This window comes from Heterodontus francisci, chromosome 5, assembly GCF_036365525.1.
Source record: "Heterodontus francisci isolate sHetFra1 chromosome 5, sHetFra1.hap1, whole genome shotgun sequence".
Lineage (NCBI taxonomy): Eukaryota > Metazoa > Chordata > Chondrichthyes > Heterodontiformes > Heterodontidae > Heterodontus > Heterodontus francisci.
Window position 1 is genome coordinate 58,526,556 of NC_090375.1, and position 21,088 is coordinate 58,547,643.

At 44.8% G+C, this 21,088-nt stretch overlaps 1 protein-coding gene across 1 annotated transcript in view; it reads right to left on the reverse strand.

The window, feature by feature from the left end:
* Positions 1-351: 351 nt before the first annotated feature.
* The window catches only part of ccdc12 (coiled-coil domain containing 12), a 101,667-nt gene continuing 80,930 nt past the window's right edge, over positions 352-21,088 (reverse strand). Inside the window, exons 3-7 of the mRNA XM_068031508.1 lie at positions 17,991-18,070; positions 14,906-14,967; positions 8,496-8,530; positions 8,199-8,275; positions 352-1,926 (exon numbers count right to left, since the gene is read on the reverse strand). Of these exons, the coding sequence (XP_067887609.1) occupies positions 1,847-1,926; positions 8,199-8,275; positions 8,496-8,530; positions 14,906-14,967; positions 17,991-18,070 (334 nt within the window). The 3' untranslated portion in view covers positions 352-1,846. The remainder of the gene's footprint in view (positions 1,927-8,198; positions 8,276-8,495; positions 8,531-14,905; positions 14,968-17,990; positions 18,071-21,088) is intronic.

Here is a 21,088-nt window from a genome sequence, read left to right on the forward strand (position 1 = left end):
TGTCAGAATGCCAGTACTGGTGGACTGCTGGTGGCCTCTACCGGTCGGGTTGTTAGGGCTGGTGGAATATGGGTGACCCTACCGATGAGGTTGTCAGGACTGGTCGACTGTGCTTGGCTTCTACAGGTTGGGTTGTTAGGGCTGGTGGAATGCAGGTGTCCATATGAATCAGGTTGTCAGGGCTAGAGGAATGCAGGTGTCCCTATGGGTCAGGTTGTCAGGGCTGATGGGATAGGCCTGGTAGACTGGGCTTGGCTCATGTGCTGAAGTCTGAACAGTCCTGGTTGAGATTATTTGACTAATCACTTACTTCAAAAATCAGCCTGGTTTATTTCACTGTAACCCAGTAGATTTGGTTTATACTTGTTTTATTATAAATTGGTGCAGCATTTTATACAAAATGTAGGGAAAGAACTGTTCAAAACATCACAGAGTAGAGAGGACAACCAGTAAACAAGGGGGTAATCTATTTAGTGAAACCCCAATTCTGACTCATGGCAACAGCACACATAAACAAAGAGGGAGTGAGTTGTGGACATAACTCTCATACAGGGACAAGCAGACAGACACTGACGCATCCCCACACAGAGGATTACAGACACACACACAGGATAGAGGCTTACAATCTTCACAGATATAAAGAAAGAGATATACCACATAATAACATGCTGGGCTGAAACTCAAGATGAAACTCGCACCTTTTAAAAGTAAAATTGCTGGAACATACAGCAGTTCCGCCCACGTGGCAACATTCAGGGTACGGACTCTTCACCATTTCTGATGGAGGGTCTTTACCTGCCTTTCCTTTTCCACATACTGCCTGGCATACCCTGTACTTCAGCTAGTTGGGGTTTCTTTTTGTTTCAGATATTCAATCTTTGCAGATTTATGTTATGTTTAAACCTTAGAGAAGTTTATTAGTGAGCTCAGATTATAGGTATGCAACCACTGGCATGAATTACATTCTGCGATTGCAATGGGTTTTAATGGTGCAGGCTTAACTTTTCAGATCCCGATACAAGTTTTGGTTCTTGTATGACCTCACAGCCCCATTCTTCCACCCTCCAATTCACAACAAATCGATACGATTTCCTGTAGGACCAGGTGAGCTGAAGGCAGACAGCATGATAATAAAGATACATTAATTGTCTCTCGGGGAAGTTAATTATGCTGCAGGTGTCAGATAGGCTTTGCGGTAAGGTTAGTAGGTTTCACCACTTGAGAAACAGGGAGAGAATGTACAAAAATGAGACAGCACTCCAAAGTGAACAACTGCTTGTGCATAACTGCACAGTACTCTGGTCAGACTGCACCGACTACTGTGTCCAACTCTGGTCAGCAAGACATGAAAGAGTCATCCAACCCCTGCAGTCGGTGCAGAGAAGAATCTAAGAGGCTGATCTCTAGCATCAGAAGGAGTTATAAGAAAAATCTGTCTCTTTGTCTTGGAAAGGATGTAACTGATAGGAATCTAGCGAAGGTGTAGAGCATAGTAAATGACATAGAAAAAGTAAATCCTGGGACATGTCAAGATAAACCGTGACAAAGGGACAAGCAAGTTTAGGATTGAAGTTCTTCACACATCAACATGTGGAATGGAATTCCAGGTAAGGCGGGAGACACATTGGAATCACTGAATAAACTTCAGGACAATCACGGTGCAGACGACTGCAGGATCTTTTTGGAAGGACGGTCGAATGGCCTCCTTGCTCTTTATTGTGAGCACCCAGTTGGTTTCCTTCTGAGGTGAACAGAAGACTCCAGATGATATGGCAGTGTTCCTATTCCCAGAAGTCAGCTGGTTTGTGGCTGGCCTTCACCCCTACTGTCCATGTGAGAACCTGAATCACTCTGAGTCATAATCCTCCTGTTTCACAGCTCCAACTGCAGATGCCAGGTCATCTTCATTGCCTTTTAGTTTCTCCCCTGTGGGATTGAAAATAAATAATTAACATTACCCCAATATTATTTCAAATTTGAGAACAGACTTCCTTCTCTCTCTTCCCCTACCAGCACCCCCCCCTCCCCAAACTAATAGCCGCCGCTTGATGGCGGACTCCAGTGCTCACTGCTTCAATTATCACACTTGAACAAAGTCAGATGTAATAAAGCCTGGCTACCCTACCCGGACTACATGTGTCGGGTTCGGGTCGGGTCCGTATTCTGCGTCCAGCATTCGGGATCGGGTCAGGCTGGACTGTTTTGTTTCGTATTGTTTTTATTTGAATCTACGATCTTTTTTCTGTTTCAATAATATGTTGTTATTTTCAGGCCAGGTCGGACTTTAACAAAATTAAAGGACTCTGGTTCGGGTTGGCTGTTGTCGGGTCGGGTTTTAATTTTATACTCGAGCCAGGCTTTAAGGTGTAATATAAAGTCGATGCATTTGTGACTAATCGAGTGTATTTGTAAATGAGAGTGACTGAATGACAGCGAGGGAGAGATTGAGAGCAAAGGAGTGAATGAGTGAGAGCAAAGCAGTACGACAGTGAGAAAGAGTTAGAGCGCACGGAGAAGAGAATGCCGGGAAGAGTGCCTGAGGGAGGGTGAGAAAGTAAGACATTTTGAAAGTGGGAGAGTAAGCATGAGACAGAGAACAGCAAGCATGGAGAGAGGGAAAGCACGGAGAGAGCGAGTGCAAGAGAGATATATTTTGTGATGGTGTGTTGGGTGTTCACAGGATCTAGTTTGCTTGTGGTTCCCGTCCACTAATGATGGAAGAGCACCACTGTATATGTTCTATGCTGCCAGTTGTCCATGTTTAATTGTGGCTTTTTTCCACATTTATTTATTCTCCCTAATCTTCATCCTCCCCTGCTGACGGTAATGACTCCCGATTGGCACTGTGGGAGGTTGGCCTGCAGGTTGTTCAATATTAAAATAAAACAGAAAGTGCTGGAAGTACTCAGCAGATCAGGCAGCATCTGTGGAGAGAGAAGCAGAGTTAACGTTTCTGCGACCTTTATCATAACTGTTCAATGGCTGGTCAAAATTGACTGGCATCACACTCACAGTCAAGACTGATCCTGATCTTGACCAGTTACACACACACTTTCTACAGGGATACACAGTGCACAGAATGGTAGAAATTACAGCACAGAAGCAGGCTATTTAGCCCATTGCACCAATGCTGGGAACAGACTTTCAGTCTACTCTAAAGCCATTTCCTTTCAAATACTTATCGAATTCCTTTTCAAATTACATTGTAGCTTCTGCCTCGGTAACTACTTGTGGTAAAGCATTCCATAATATAAGAACTGTTAGGTTCAGGAAATATCTTTCAAATGTCAACCTTGGCCCACTAGTAACATTCCTTCCACTTGGGCACATAATTCTAGGTAACTTGTCCACAACTCTTCCATGCTAAGTGAAAAAGTTTCCCATGACTTCCCTTTTTACTCCTAGCTTTTAGTACTGAGGGAATAGTGCACTGTCAGAGTTACTGACTTTCGAAACATTAAACAGAGGCCCTCATCTGCACTTTCATATGAAAATTTAAAAGAATCCCATAAGAGCCTTGTGTAGGAAAAAAAACATTTTAAAAATGAATTCATGGCAAAAAACTTGCTGTGTAGGCCATATTCCTCGTCATGCCCTACAACAAAACGAACTGGACTGAAAACAAAAGCTCCTGTGCAAATTGCAGTCTTTCTAAAATAAACCTGAACTTGCTGAGCCGAGATACAAAAACAAACGCTAGCAGGAAAAACAACAGAGAAAATACAGGCAAGCAAGAGACATTGGTGTTTTGAATTTATGAACATGTGGCCTTGGAAAGATGGTAGAACTTAGATAAGATGAAGCACAGTGTGCCATCTGTTTCTAAAAGACTGACTGCAAGGGGCTTGAAATAATGGAAAATTAGTGGAGAAAGCAAAAGAGAGACGGACAACTTTCTGGGCCAATTCAAATCAAGGTTTAAACAAAGGATAATTGGGTATTGTGCTTTTCAAAGAAGCTTCATAGGATGGTGTGGCCTGTCAATACAATAAACTAATCACATCCTCTGAAAAGGGTATAAACAGGTTGAACACATTGGAGACCTTGGCAGCAGTCGCAAGAAAGCAGCATTGCAGTCAAGGGAAGAAAACCCAGCTAATTGTTGGAAAGAGATCTCATGCAGAGGGAGTCGACAGATCACTGGGAAGAGAACCAACAATCAACAGGAGCTGGCCACTACGGGTGAGTGTTTTACTAATAGTTACAACATATTTCAGTGAGATATTGATGAAGCATTTACTTGCTGAAAGTAACAAAGCATGCTTTTTACTACTTTCTTCACTCTTCTTTCTCAACCTTTTCAATTTGTAACCATTTTCTGTCATCATTTTAAATAAACCGTGACAACCTTTTAAGTGTCATCAATTTGTTCTCTTGTAATTTACGGGTCAGTGTTTTCAATCATTACAATTGAAAGAGCAGAGGAGTTCTGCCAGTCCTGTAGCCAATATTTATTCCTCAAATTTTTCTTTGGCTTCCTTGTCTCGAGAGACAATGGGTAAGCGCCTAGAGGTGGTCAGTGGTTTGTGGAGCAGCGCCTAGAGTGGCTATAAAGGCCAATGCTAGAGTGACAGACTCTTCCACAGGCGCTGCAGATAAAATTAGTTGCCAGGGCTGTTACACAGTTGGCTCTCTCCTTACACTTCTGTCTCGTTTCCTGCCAACTGCTAAGTCTCTTCAACTAGCCTCTCTTTATCCCTGCCGTTATGGCTGTCCGCCAGCTCTGACGATCGCTGGCAACTGACTCCCACGACTTGTGGTCAATGTTGCAGGACTTCATGTCGAGACATCTTTAAAACAGAGACATGGACGGCCGGTGGTTCTGATACCAGTGACGAGCTCACTGTACAATGCGTCCTTGGGGATCCTGCCATCTTCCATGCGGCTCACATGGCCAAGCCATCTCAAGCGCCGCTGGCTCAGTGGGGCGTATATGCTGGGGATGTTGGCCACCTCGAGGACTTCTGCGTTGGAGATACGGTCCTGCAACCTGATGCCAAGGATTCTCCTGAGACAGCCAAGATGGAATGAGTTGAGACGTCGCTCTTGGCTGACATACGTTGTCCAGGCCTCGCTGCCGTAGAGCAAGGTACTGAGGACACAGGCTTAAACACTCGGACTTTTGTGTTCTGTGTCAGTGTGCATTTTCCCACACCCTCTTGGCTAGTCTGGACATAGAAGTGGATATTTTTTCCATGTGCTTGTTGATTTCTGCATCGAGAGACAGGTTACTGGTGATAGTTGAGCCTAGGTAGGTGAACTGTTGAACCACTTCCAGAGCGTGGTCGCCGATATTAAAAGATGGAGCATTTCTGACGTCCTGTCCCATGATGTTCGTTTTCTTGAGGCTAATGGTTAGGCCAAATTTGTTGCAGGCAGCCGCAATCCTGTCCATGAGTCTCTGCAGACACTCTTCTGCGTGGGATGTTAATGCAGCATCGTCATCAAAGAGGAGTTCCCTGATGAGGACCTTCCGTACTTTGGTCTTCGCTCTAAAACAGACAAGGTTGAACAACCTGCCATCTCATCTTGAAGGAAAATTCCTTCTTCTGACGACTTGAACGCATGTGAGAGCAGCAGGGAGAAGATGATCCCAAACAGTGTAGATGCGAGAACACAGTCCTGTTTCACGCCACTCAGGATAGGAAAGGGGTCTGATGCAGCACCGCTATGCTGAATTGTGCCTTTCATATTGTCATGGAATGAGGTGATGATACTTAGTAGCTTTGGTGGACATCCGATCTTTGCTACTAGTCTGAAAAGACGACGTCTGCTGATGAGGTCAAAGGCTTTGGTGAGATCAATGAAGGCAATGTCGAGGGGCATCCGTTGTTCGCGGCATTTCTTCTGTAGCTGGCGAAGGGAGAACAGCATGTTCTCTCTCTGCTTGAAAGCCGCACTCTGCCTCAGGGTAGACACGCTCAGCCAGCTTCTGGAGTCTGTTTAAAACTACTCGAGCGAAGGCTTTCCCCATTATGCTGAGCAGGGTAGTTGTTGCTGTCACCCTTGTTCTTATAGTGGGTGATGATATTAGCATCGTGCATGTCCTGTGGTACTGCTCCCTCATCCCAGCACAGGCAAAGCAGTTCATGGAGTGCTGAGAGTATAGCAGGCTTGGCACTCTTGATTATTTCAGGGGTAATGCCATCCTTTCCAGGGGCTTTTCCACTGGCTATAGAATCAATGGCATTACTGAGTTCCGATTTTGTTGGCTGTTCGTCCAGCTCATCCATGACTGGCAGAGACTGGGCTGCATTGAGGGTGGTATCAGTGACAGCATTCTCCCTGGAGTACAGTTCTAGGTAGTGCTCCACCCAGCAGTCCATTTGCTTGCATTGGTCAGTGATCGTGTCCCCCGATTTAGACTTGAGGGGGGCAATCTTCTTGATAGTTGGCCCAAAAGCTCTCTTAATGCCATCATACATTCCTCTGATGTTTCCGGTGTCGGAGGGCCAGCTGAATACGGCTGCATAGGTGTTGCCAGTAGTCATTTGCATGGCGCCTGGCTGTTCTTTGCGCGGTGCCTCAGGCGGCTTTAAGTGCTAAGGATGTTAACTCGCTGGGGGCTTTCTTGTAGTTCAGCAGTGCAGTGCGCTTGGCAGCTATGACTGGTTCCATCTCTTCAGAGTGAGATTGAAACCAGTCTGCATTCTGCTTCTCACGTTTGCCAAAGGTGGTCATTGCTGAGTCATAGATGGCATCTCTGATGTGGTCCCATTTGGTCTCTGCATCCCCTGCAGGAGTGTTTTGAAGGGCTTTTTCAAGTGAATTAAGAAACTTTTGTGACAGCTGTGGGTAAGAAATTCTGTTAGCATTGATGCGTGGGCGGCCCTTCTGCTTGGAGTGACGTGGCTTCTTTAGTTTGAGTCTAACTATGCTGAACACCAGGGAATGATCAGTGTCGCAGTCCACACTGTGGAAGCTGTGTGTGATTTGGACTGTTTATAGAGGCTCGCCTTGTGACGATGAGGTCCAGCTGGTGCCAACGACGTGATCTTGGGTGTCTCCATGAAACCTGGTGACAGGGTTTAGTATGAAAGAACAAGTTGGTGATGCAGAGGTTGTGATAGGTACCCAACTCCAGCAGCCTCTGTCCATTCTCATTCATCCTTCCAATGCCATAGTGCCCGAGGCAGGAGGGCCATGAGTCATGGTCGGCCCCAACCCTAGCGTTAAAGTCCCCAACAGGAACAAATGTTCGGTATTAGGAATGCTACTAATGATATTATGGAGTTCCTCGTAGAACTGGTCTTTAACTTCAGGTGGGGAGCAGAGTGTTGGAGCATAGATGCTGAGTAGGTGTACTGGACCAGAGGCAGTGAGCAGTCGGATGGACAGTATGTGCTCCAAGCCATTTGTAGGCTGAGCAGAGTTTCTGATGGTGAAGCCCACTCCATGCTGTCTTGGTTCTTCTGGATCCCTATCTTGCCAGTAGAAGGTGTAGGCTTGCTCTCTTAGAGATCCGCTCGCAGAGAGGCGTTATCTCCTGAAGTGCTGCAATGTCCACATTGAGTCTACTGAGCTCGTTGTTAAATGATGGCGGTCTTCCGAGAGTCATCGATTTGTGTAACGTCTTCTGACAGGCCAGGACACATGGTTCTGATGTTCCAGCTTGCAAAACAAAGGGCTGGTACCTTCTTTCATTTTTTGTCGTGCTGTTTGGTGCGGTCTTACAGTCCACCTGTCAGACAATGACCCTGAGCTCCAAACACCCATTGAAGCAGGTGGACTGTGGTGGGACAGAACCTTTCTGACTGGGGGCTGCCTGGTCACCACTAAAAACATACTACCTATCTCATTGCTGATTGTGGCACCTTGTTGTTAGCGCATTGGCTGATCCACTTTCCTACAAGACAACAGCTTTGGGACATCCTGAAGGCTTGAAAACTGCTATATAAATGCAAGTTCTTTCTTTTTCATAGATCAACCCTACCAAGTCCTTTCTCACTATCTCCCTCAATCCCTCCTCCACTAGTCCACTTCAATGTCATTCCCGTAACTGATTCCACAACTTGATTTCCCTTTGGGTGAAAAAGAACCTACCGACTGCCTTCCTAATTTTTAATTTGTGTCTGCGTTTTAAACCCTTAACCATGGCAAACAAATTGCCATGATCAGTTTTGTCAACTTTCTTTTGTACTCGTCAATGTCAGCTGCCTTTGAATGCAATGAAACCAGTTAATTCATTAATTACTCACGGATTAGTTCTGCTATCGCTCTCTGTGTCCTCTTCTCCAGCTTTTCCAATTTCTTGGCTACATCCCTTTTCAGATCCCTGCAAAAGAAACAAGTCTTTACCACCACAGCATCCTTAGAAAATGCCCTCTAATCCACTGTTAACTTGGCAATCAAATAAAGGTCTCAAGATGGACAGGGTGACAAATTGAAAAATGTCACACGGGCTAAGTAGGACAGGTAGATTAACTTGCATACAAATTAAATAAATTGCTTTCGAAAATATCATCTTGAGAGATAAAGAAAACTCAGTCACGTACCAGTCAGGCTTCCTGGGTGCAAGGTTCACCAAATCCTACAAAGTAAGGTTAAAACATTAATAATAATTTAATAATGGAAATTCAACTATTTCAGCTCTTCAAAACCATATTGAAAACCAGAAGGGTAACAGGATAGGCTATCACTGTCCTTTCACCTCCAGGACTTGGGTTCAATTCCAGTCCAAATCTACAAGATGTCTACTGGCTGTCAGTGTCCAACAAGAAACGAACTTGAGCATTGGCACAAGAACGAGCAGTCTCACTCAGAGGGGCTGGAAGATGGCTGATGGCTGGGTAAGAAATTGTCACATTTTTGAGATTGGGATCAAGGCACATTGTAGAAAACTTCACTTTGTATCTTGGAGTCACAGCTGAGATTCTTCAGTTCTTATTCATAATCCTGGCTGAAACATGCAAAACAAAAAAGGTGCGGAGATCTTCATCGTCATGAGCGTAAGTCACAAATGGGACATTTACCAAGTAGTTGAGAACCCAACACAGGTATCATATAGAAGCTAAGCACCTCGGTCCCCTTGTCTCATTCAAAGGCAACCCATGCTGGTCAGGTACCATTTAGTGAGTTTGCTCCTTGGGAAGGGGTTGGGGAACAGTTGAGTTAGGTGAAGCCGAAATAGAAGTTGAAGTGCCTCCAAAATGGCAGACATTACAGGAAGTTACACTATGTATCTGCTATAGAGGATCCACCTAGGAAAATGCCCTGGGAAATTATAAGGATAGTAATTGGGAGACTGGAACACAAATACAATTCTCAACATTCCCAGGGCATTCTAATGAACAGATGCTCTGTACCAGACCTGTCCATAATGCTCCAGGTACTAACAGTATGTTGAAGAACCAACTGGGGAACAGGTTATTTCAGATTTAACATTGTGTAGTGAGACAGGATTAATTACTTTTTTTATTCTTTCATGGGATGTGGGCATCACTGGCAAGGCCAGCATATGTTGCCCATCCCTAATTGCCCTTGACAACTGAGTAGCTTGCTAGGCCATTTCAGAGGGCAGTTAAGAGTCAACCACATTGCGGAGGGTCTGGAATCACGAGTAGGCCAGACCAGGTAAGGATGGCAGATTTCCTTCCCTAAAGGACATTAGTGAACAACAGTCATGAATGGTGGTGGATGATTAAACAATTAACTGGAGGTAGAAACTCCACAAACATCCTCAATTATGGGAGAACAGCATGACCGCGCAAAAGACAAGCCTGGAGCATCTGCAACCATCTTCAGCCAAAATTGAGGAGTGGATGATCAATCTCGGCCTCCTCCTGAGGACCCCAGCATCATGCATGCCAGTCTGCAGTCAATTCAATTCACTCCACTTGATATTAAGAAATGGCTGAAGGCACTGGATACAAGAAAGACTATGGGCCCTGACAATACCCCAACTGTAGTACTGAAGACTTGGGTTCCAGAACTAGCCATACACTGATCCAAGCTGTTGCAGTACAGCTACAACACTGGCATCTACCCAACAATGTGGAAAATTGTCCAGTTTATGTCCTGCCCACAAAACGCAGGACAAATCCAATCTGGCCAATTACTGCCCCATCAGTTTTCTCTCAAGCATCAGCAACGTGACAGAAGGTGTCAGTGACAAGGTTATCAAGTGGCACATACTCAGCAATAACCTGCTCGCCAATGCTCAGTTTGGGTTCTGCCAGCACCGCTCAGCTCCAGGCCTCATTACAGTCTTGGTCCAAACATTAACAAAAGAGCTGTATTCCAGAGGTGAGGCGAGAGTGAGTGCCCTTGACATCACTACAGTATTTGACCGAGTGTGGCATCAAGGAGGCTTAGCAAAATTCAAGTCAATGGGAATCAGGGGAAACTCTCCACTGGTTGGAGTCATACTTTGCACAAAGAAAGGCGGTTGTGATTTTTGGAGATTAATTTTTAAAAATTCTTTCACGAGATATGGGTATTGCTGGCTATGTCAGCATTTACTGCCCATCCCTAATTGCCCTCGAGAAGGTGATGGCGAGCCACCTTCTTGAACCGCTACAGTCCATGTGCTGTTAGGGAGGGAGTTCCACGATTTTGACCCAGCGACAGTGAAGGAATGGCGATAGAGTTCCAAGTCAGGATGTGGCATGGCTTGGAGAGGAACTTGTGGTGGTGTTCCCAAGCATCTGCTGCTCTTGTCCTTTGGTAGAAGTCATGGGTTTGGAAGGTGCTGTCGAAGGAGCCTTGGTGAGATGCTGCAGTGCATCTTGAAGATGGTACACACTGCTGCCACTGTGCGATGGTGAAGGGAGTGAAGGTTGAAGGTGGTTGATGGGGTGCCAACCAAGGGGGTTGCTTTGTCCTGGATGGAGTCGAGCTTCTTCAGTGTTGTTGCAGCTGCACCCATACTGGGGCGATAGGTGGTGAGTTCCTTTGCGCTAAGTATGACGCCAACCAGTGGAGAGTTTTCCCCTCGATTCCCATTTTGCTAGGGTTCCTTGATGTCACACTCAGTAAAATTCTGCCTTGATATCAAGGGCAGTCATTCTCACCTCACCTCGAGTTAAGCTTTTCTGTCCATATTTGGACCAAGGCTGTAATGACGTCAGGAGCCGAGTAGCCCTGGTGGAACTGCATCAGTGAGCAGGTTATTGCTGAGTAAGTGCTGCCTGATAGCACTGTCGACAACACCTTCCATCACTTTGCTGATGACAGAGAGTAGACCGATGGGGCAGTAATTGACCGGGTTGGATTTGTCCTGCTTTGTGTGTACAGGGCATACATGGGTAATTTTCCATATTGTCGGGTAGATGCCAGTGTTGTAACTGAACTGCAACAGCTTAGCTAGGGGTGTGGCCGGTAATGGAGCACAATCTTTAGTAGCATTTATTTTTATTTAGTTTATTTATTTAGAGATACAGCACTGAAACAGGCCCTTCGGCCCACCGAGTCTGTGCCGACCAACAACCACCCATTGATACTAACCCTACAGTAATCCCATATTCTCTACCACCTCCCTACACTAGGGGCAATTTACAACGGCCAATTTACCTATCACCTGCAAGTCTTTTGGATGTGGGAGGAAACCGGAGCACCCGGCGAAAACCCACGCAGACACAGGGAGAACTTGCAAACTCCACACAGGCAGTACCCAGAATCGAACCCGGGTCCCTGGAGGTGTGAGGCTGCGGTGCTAATCACTGCGCCGCCCATATTGCTGGAATATTGCAAGGGCTCATAGCATCTCACCCCTAGGGTGTTGCTGCAGGATTTCCTTTGGGTAGTGTACTAGGCCCAACCACTTTCAGCTGCTTCATCAATGACCTTCCCTCCAACATAAGGATAAGGACAGCAGACACATGGGAACAGCATCACCTGCAAGTTTCCCTCCAAGTCACACTCCATCCTGACTTGAAACGATACTGCCATTCCTTGACTGTTGCAAGGTTGAAAATCTGGAAATCACTGCCCAACATCGCTGTGGGTGTACCTACAGCAAATGGACTGCAGCAGTTCAAGAAGCTGGCTCACCACCACCTTCTCAAGAGTAAATAGGGATGGGCAACAAATGCTGGCCTTGCCAGTTACACTCTCATCCCATGAAGAAAAAAAACATCTGAACTCTGTACTCCATATCAGGTCGGACCAAGGCCCTGTACACCTGAAGCATAAAGTCCTTGCTTATATTGCAACCCAACTGGCATCATAAAAGGAACAAAGAAAGTCAAATATAATAAATTGCTTTGTTACTCTTAATTAAAAGGCATGATACAAATGGAAATAGCGTAGGAAAAAAGGACACCAAGATTATAGGGGGAGAGATTCGGAGCGGTAACAGTGAACCCAGTCAACATAAGGTGGCTTTTGAGTTGGCTTTTAGAGGAAAGAAGAGAAACGGAGAGTTGATTAGGTTTAAGGAGTGAGCCTCAGGAGCCAAATGGGATGAGGCTTCAGTCTCAAATGTTGAAGCAAAAGAGAGGGAGTCACATAAAAGGCCAGTAGCTTTGGGGCAAGGGGATCCAAGCCTCAAGGAGGTTAAAGCTGAAGAGATTTACTTTCAAAGAAAACTTTTTTTATTCATTCTTGGGAAGTGGTTGTTACTGGCAAGATCAGCACTTGTTTACCACATTTGTATTTTCACCCGAGAAATTGTTGGTTGGCCTTCTTCTTGAACTGGTGCAATCCGTGTACTGAAAGTACTCCCACAAAGTTTTATAGTTCCAGGATTATGACCCAGTAACGATGAAATAACAGCGATATGATGGTGTATGACTTGGAAAGAAATTTGAAGGTGCTGGTGCTCCCATGTAACTGCTGCCATTATTATTCTACGTGGTGGGGGTTGTGAGCTTGAGAGGTGTTGCTGAAGACTTGGTGACTTGCTACAGTGCCTTCAGTAGACAGTACACACTACAGCCACAGTAGACGAGTGATGGAGGGAGTGTATGAGTTGCCAATCAATATTGCTGTTAACAAAAGACATTTACAGTGTCAGCAAGCAGCCTCCTCACAACAACTGTGGTCTTAGCTATTTATTTATTCCTGCCTCCCCCTTGTTTAAAGCATTGACTCATGGTCCAGTACAGTTCCACATATGGGCCCTTCAACCGTTCATGTGTAAGTCTACACAGTGAGTGTTGGCATGCTATTGAACCATGCAGGACGGCACAGCCATGTACAGTTCTATTCTCACCTGCTGGCCAGACAGATGCATATAGCAAGAATCAATGCACAACCATCAGTGCTGCAAAATGTGATTCATTTCCTCCCAAATCTAGGAACACCAAGACTAATTACAGCACTGTGACTACTGAACAAAGAACAAAGAACATTACAGCACAGGAACAGGCCCTTTGGCCCTCCAAGCCTGCGTCGATCCAGATCCTCTATCTAAACATGTCGCGTATTTTCTAAGGGTCTGTATCTCTTTGCTTCCTGCCCATTCATGTATCTGTCTAGATACATCTTAAAAGACGCTATCGTGCCCGCGTCTACCACCTCCGCTGGCAACGCGTTCCAGGCACCCACCACCCTCTGCGTAAAGAACTTTCCACGCATATCCCCCCTAAACTTTTCCCCTCTCACTTTGAACTCGTGACCCCTAGTAATTGAATCCCCCACTCTGGGGAAAAAGCTTCTTGCTATCCACCCTGTTTATACCTCTCATGATTTTGTACACCTCAATCAGGTCCCCCCTCAACCTCCGTCTTTCTAATGAAAATAATCCTAATCTGCTCAACCTCTCTTCATAGCTAGCGCCCTCCATACCAGGCAACATCCTGGTGAACCTCCTCTGCACCCTCTCCAAAGCATCTACATCCTTTTGGTAATGTGGCGACCAGAACTGCACGCAGTATTTCAAATGTGGCCGAACCAAAGTCCTATACAACTGTAACATGACCTGCCAACCCTTGTACTCAATACCCCGTCCGATGAAGGAAAGCATGCCGTATGCCTTCTTGACCACTCTATTGACCTGCGTTGCCACCTTCAGGGAACAATGGACCTGAACACCCAAATCTCTCTGTACATCAATTTTCCCCAGGACTTTTCCATTTACTGTATAGTTCACTCTTGAATTGGATCTTCCAAAATGCATCACCTCGCATTTGCCCTGATTGAACTCCATCTGCCATTTCTCTGCCCAACTCACCAATCTATCTATATTCTGCTGTATTCTCTGACAGTCCCCTTCACTATCTGCTACTCCACCAATCTTAGTGTCGTCTGCAAACTTGCTAATCAGACCACCTATACTTTCCTCCAAATCATTTATGTATATCACAAACAGCAGTGGTCCCAGCACGGATCCCTGTGGAACACCACTGATCACACGTCTCCATTTTGAGAAACTCCCTTCCACTGCTACTCTCTGTCTCCTGTTGCCCAGCCAGTTCTTTATCCATCTAGCTAGTACACCTTGGACCCCATGCGACTTCACTTTCTCCATCAGCCTACCATGGGGAACCTTATCAAACGCCTTACTGAAGTCCATGTATATGACATCTATAGCCCTTCCCTCATCAATCAACTTTGTCACTTCCTCAAAGAATTCTATTAAGTTGGTAAGACATGACCTTCCCTGCACAAAACCATGTTGCCTATCACTGATAAGTCCATTTTCTTCCAAATGGGAATAGATCCTATCCCTCAGTATCTTCTCCAGCAGCTTCCCTACCACTGACGTCAGGCTCACCGGTCTATAATTACCTGGATTATCCCTGCTACCCTTCTTAAACAAGGGGACAACATTAGCAATTCTGTTCCAACTGAGACCAGCACAGACTTGGGATCACACCCGGGACCTCCTTTGCACAGATAGTTCATTCACCCACTGAGCTACCAGAGCACCAAGTCTAGTTTCCATGACTAAACCTTTCCAAGCTGGACCGTTGAAAGTCATTTTGCAGTTACTGTAAGAGGTAGCAATACAAGACAAACATACCACTTCTTCAATGATTGGTTCAGGCTTCCCTGCTTCAAGTTGATCCTTCACCTTATCCTCCACTGTTGGTACAAACACAGATTGGGTGGCCGTGAACAGAACAGCAATTGAAATACAGCAACAAATGACACTGGGAAAGTTGCACAGTAATCTGGCTCGTCACCTTCCTGCAAGATGTCAACTCACTGCCAGCCTACAGTGCCTTGTCTAAGTAATCGATCATCATGTGGTAGTGCCATTAGAATACTGCACCGAGAAGGACTCTCACAGTTGAACCAGACGCTGGACTTTCCACCAAGTCTTATCTGCTAGTGATCACCAAAAGGAACCTTGTTTGGTTTCTCCCTCCCTCTCCGTGTAGGTGGAGCTCAACCAACTCGGCACAGATCAGACATTGGTCATTCCTGGGCTGCATGGCAGCAATCAGTACCACAGCAATCAGTGCATTCACTCACCAAGACATTTTTTCTTTTTTTTTTTGTGGGATGTGGGCTTCGCTGGCTATGCCAGCATTTATTGTCCTTGAACTGAGTGGCTTGATAGGCCATTTCAGAGGGCATTTTAAGAGTCAACCACATTGCAGTGGGTCTGGAGTCACACGTAGGCCAGGCCAAGTAAGGATGGCAGATTACCTTCCCTAACTAGAGTGCGACAATTTTTTCTTATATTAGTTCTTGGGATGTGAGCATCCCTGTCAAAGCCAGCATTTATTGCCCATCCTGAATTGCCCTCGAGAAAGTGGTGGTGAGCTGCCTTCTTGAACTGCTGCAGTCCACGTAGTGTAGGTATTCCAACAGTGCTGTTGGGAGCTCCAGAATTTTGACCCAGTGACAGTGAAGGAATCAGTCCAAATCAGGCTGATGTGTGACTTGGTGGGGAATTTGCAGGTGGTGGCGTTCCCATGCATGCATGCTGCCGTTGTCCTTCTAGGTGGTAGAGGTCACGGTTTGGAAGGTGCTATCGAAGGAGCCTGGGCGAGTTGTTGAACCAGGTCTGACATGCAAAACTATTTTTCAATTTGATTTTATTAATCTTTCATATGTCTCATGTTCAAATCCCTCCATGGCCTTACCCCTCCTTGTTTTTGTGACTCCCTCCAGCCATACAGTCCTCCAAAAATGCTTTCCTCTAGCTCTGGCGTTGTGCATTCCCCACTTCCCTTATCCCATCATTGCCTGCCATGCCTTCAGCCATCTAGGCCCTAAGCTCTGGAATTCCCTCCCTAAACCTCTCCTCCTTTCAGACCCTCCTTAAAACCTACCTCTTTCACCGAGCTTTTAGTCTTGCTTCCTAATATCGCTTTCTTTGACTGTCAATTTTTTCTGATTACCCTTCTGTGAAGCACCTTGGAATGGTTTCCTTTGTTAAAGTTGCTATATAAACACAAGCTGTTGTCTTTTTTGTTCCCTAATTTTGAAGTTTATTTGAACAAAGGTTTTTTTTTAAATATATAGAGGATAAATGCAAATGAAAAAGGTTAATGTTTCACAGGATAATTCCCTGATAATTTTGTGTTTAATTCTGGGTAAGATTCAGGAAAAATAACCTATGACCATATTAAACACAATCTTCTGGCATCCAGCCAATGAAATATGCCACTCCATATGAGGGACTATCTCCTGCCAAACTTTCCTACATTGTCTGTAACTTGCAGCCCTTTCATTCTGGATTAAATGTGATAGGTTTGGGGTGTGAGGGGGAAATCAGTCACGTGACATGCGGATAATTTGGCCCATGCCATATCATTCCCTTTGAATGAACCTAATATTGAGCCCTTGTGGCATTCATCAATGATCTCAGCTGTTGCTCCTCCACAACCTTAGTTTACTCACATGCTCATCACTGTCACATCAAATTGGTCTTGCATTAGTTTGACCCTGTACCTTCTTGTCCTGTCACAACTTAATTTCACAGAGCATTCTGGACCTATTTTTGCAGAACCATTTACAATCTCTCAGGCACCTCATTTCAAAGTAGGAAACTCTTTCACTCCAGAATTCTTTTCAGAAACTTCACCTTGCTTCGTCCCTCCTCCTTAAGCCTCCTTAAATATCTATTACTGTGACTTCACCCCTGTTCCCACCTGAACTTATTTCTGGTCTTGCTCAATATGCATTTTAAGGACTTGGAGGCATTTTATGTTCCTTAATAATTTAACTTTAAGTTCCTCTTTGCCTTAATTTTTTTTTTTACTTCTCTCATCTCTTCATGTTCTCTCTTATCATACACTCCTCGGCTGTCTATGTACTTAATGTATGCTGCTTTTTTAACCCTCAATTGTTCCCTTATGTCAATTCTGAGCTTAGTATCTAGGCCTTTACGAATCCAAACACGCATTATCGACAGTTTTTGCACATTCCTCTTGCTATTTTTCTGTTGAGCTAATGAGTGTAACTCACCTTATCTTAACGCACTTCACTCTTGTTCCATATAATTGCTATTTTACCAGTGAAATCTTCAGTTACAGGTCCGTCTTTGTTTCTGAATCATTAGTACAAATTAAAAAGGATGACGTATGTCCAGAGGTTTTCCTTTGCAGAACTGTTTTCCCATGTTATCATCAAGTTATTAAAGTTCTCCGAAACTTATGAATCAGTAGGCAATAGCACATATTTAAGTAAGTCTATTACTTTATCCTGAAATGGACCACTACTGTAGGGTCAGCCCTAGCCCAACAGTATTTTAAAATGAGATTAGTGAGAAAGCTGAGAAGGGTGGCACAGATTTAACATAATTGATAGAAGGATTAGAGGGGAGTTGAGGAGTAATTGTTGCAGCCAGAGGGTGGTGGGTGTCTGAAAATCACTGTCTGAAAGGGTGGCCAAGGCAGAACCCCGCACCACCACCCCCCCCCCTCCGCCATTGCATTTAAAAAGCACTTGAATATGCTCTTGAGGTGCCAAAATCTACAGGGATACAGACTAAGAACCGGAAGGTGGAATTAGGCTGGAAATCTTTCTTTGGCCAGCGCAGAAACAATGGACTGAATGGCCTCCTTCTATGCCCTTAATCTTTCTATGTTTCTGTTTCTGTGAAAGAGGGTTTCAGGGGCTAGAACATGGGTTTCATCACACATGGTACTAACCTGAAGCTGGCTTGGCATTGGGCACTTGGCGTTGTTTCAATTCTTTATCTTCTGGTACATAGTTACGGAGTTTTAACTCTCTGGAAGAGAAAAACAAAAAAAGTAGTTCAAAAATGAAAAGAAGATTTTACAACATTGATTTTTTTTTAAAAAAAAGGCACCATCAGCATTCATAAACTGCTGGTTTCAGCTATCTGACTGGATCAAGGTAACAGTCTTGACTCAGTGATAGCACTCTCTCCTGAGTCAGAAGGTTGTTGGTTTAAGTCCCACCCAAGATACTTGAGCATCTAATTCAGGCTGACATTTCAGTGCAGGACTGAGAGATGTTGCACTATCGGAAGTGCCGTCTTTCAGATAAGTCAAACCGAGGATTTGTCTGCTCTCTCAGGCGGATATAAAGTACGCTATAGCACTAGCCCAAAAAGAGCACGGGAATTCTCCCAGTGCCCTGGTCATAATTTACCCTTCAAACTATATAACTAAAACAGATTATCTGGGCATTTATCTAATTTCTGTTTGTCATAGAGTCATAATGGTAGAGGAGGCCATTCGACCCCTCGAGTCCATGTCGTCTCTCTGTAGAACAATCCAATCAGTCCCATCCAGCCCCGTAGCCTTAAGTTTATTTCCCTCAAGTACCCATGCAATTTCCTTTTGAAATCATTCATCTGCGCCAGTTCCACCAACCTCGCAGGCAAAGTGTTCGAGGTCATTACCACTCGCTGCGTAATAAAGTTCTCCCTCACATTCCCCCACATCTTTTGCCTGAAACCTTTAATATGTGTCCCCTAGTCCTTGTACCATCAGCTAATAGGAACAGCTTTTCTTTGTCTACCTTATCTAAATCTGTTTATAATCTTGTACACCTCTATCAAATCTCCCCTCAATCTCCTTCATTCCAAAGAGAACAACCCTTAATGTGGGCAAATTGGCTGCTACATTTTCTACAATACAAAAACAAACTTCCAAATGTAATTCATTGATTGTGAAGTGCTTTGAGACATTTTAAGGGTGTGAATTGCGCTGTACCATGCAAGTTCATTCCTACGAAATAACTTTTCCTCTGTAATTGTCTTCGGCTCTGACTTATTCCACATGGATTGCAACTGCAATTCCACCCTTCATGTATGGGATCCACCATGATTACAGATATCTCAAAAACATTCAGCGATCCTCGAACCACGGCTCTCACCACATCCCGAGATCCACACTCGACGCCATGCACCGTGATATGCAAGATCGCGACTTCTCACTTCAGCAGCACCAACTCACTATCTCTGCAGTTTAATTTTATTCTTCGCTTCATCCAACACTTCAACAAAAAGCTTCTCTTTCTTCCTTTCAGATACAAAGGATTGCAAGCTTTAACAACGAGAATACGAACGCCCCTCCGGATCGTGATTCCCTTTCACTTTCCTCTGACCGTATCCCTCCTTCCAGTCTCACCCTTTGCTGTGTTTTCACTATCCCCCCTGATGGTTCCCTCTCTGACCCTGAATGATCAGTCCTCAGAAAAGGCCTCAGATTCTTCCCACACGCGAAGCCACTCCCATCCCGCCACCCAAAATCAATTTCAAGTCTGGAACAATGCTGAGTTGTTCTTCCATCCCCTTCAGTACCCTGCTAGAAACTCCCTAACTCATATACAGCAGACCCTTTCTTCCTTGGTCAGAATTCTCATTCCATCTAGACCCCTCCCTCTGGCGTCTTACCCTCTCCAGATCTTTTCATTGGGAACTGCAGGCATGACATCAGCTGTCTCAATTTTTCTGCTCTCCTCACTCACTCTAACCTAGCTCCCTCTGAACGTGCAGCGCTGTTTTCTCATTAATACTGTCATTAAACCTGACCAGGCTGGCGCTGCTATTGTTTGGCGAACTGATCTCTAACTTGTGTGGGTTGAATGGCCAACTGACAGCTCCTCCTACCTTCCCCTGGACCATGACCCCACCACTGAACATCAAGCCATTGTTTCCAAGACAATCACTCACTACATTACCTTTGGAGATCTTCCCTCCATGCCTCCAACCTCATAGTTCCCAAAACTTTCACAGCCCACTTCTAATCATTCTCAAGATCCAAAAACAGGGCTGCCCTGGTAGACCCATCGTTTCAGCCTGTTCTTGCCCCACAGAATTGATTTCTTCCTATCTACCTCTATTGTTTCTCCCTTGCCCAGTCTCTTCCCACGCCTTCCCCACTAACAGTTTCCCGATCCTACAGTCTCCTTTTCACCATGGACGGCCAATCCCTCTACACCTCCATCCCCCACCAGGATGGTCTAAGGGATCTCCACTTCTTCCTTGAACGGAGGCCCAACCATTACCCTCAAAAGGAAATCATGTTTAACCAAGTTATTGGAGTTCTTTAAAGAAGAAACATGTGCTGTGGATTCAAAAAGGGAGGGAGACAGAAAGCAGGAAACAACAGGCCAGTTAGCTTAACATCTGTCATAGGGAAAATGTTAGAAGCTATTATTAAATACGTTTTAGCAAGGCACTTTGAAAAATTCAAGGTAATCAGGCAGAGTCAACATGGTTTTGTGGAAGGGAAATCATGTTTAACCAATTTATTGGAGTTCTTTGAAGAAGTTACATGTGCTGTAGATAAAGGGGAACCGGTGGATGTACTGTACTTAGATTGCAAGAAGGCATTTGATAAGGTGCCAGATTGAAGGTTATTGTGGAAAATAAAAGCTTATGGTGTAGGGGGTAACATGTTGGCATGGATAGAAGATTGGCTAGCTAACAGGAAACAGAGAGTAGGCATAAATGGGTTATTTTCTGGTTGGCAAGATGTAACGAGTGGTGTGCCACAGGGATCAGTGCTGGGGCCTCAACTTTTTACAATTTATATAAATGACTTGGATCAAGGGACCGAAGGTATGGTTGCAAAATTTGCTGATGACACAAAAATAGACAGGAAGTTGTGAAGAGGACATAAGGAGGCTACAAAGGCTTATAAGATTGGTAAAGTGAGTGTGCAAAGATCTGGCAAATGGAGTATAATGTGGGAAAATGTGAAATTGTTCATTTTGGCAGGAAAAGTAAAAAAGCATATTATCTAAATGGTGAGAGATTGCAGAGCTCCGAGAT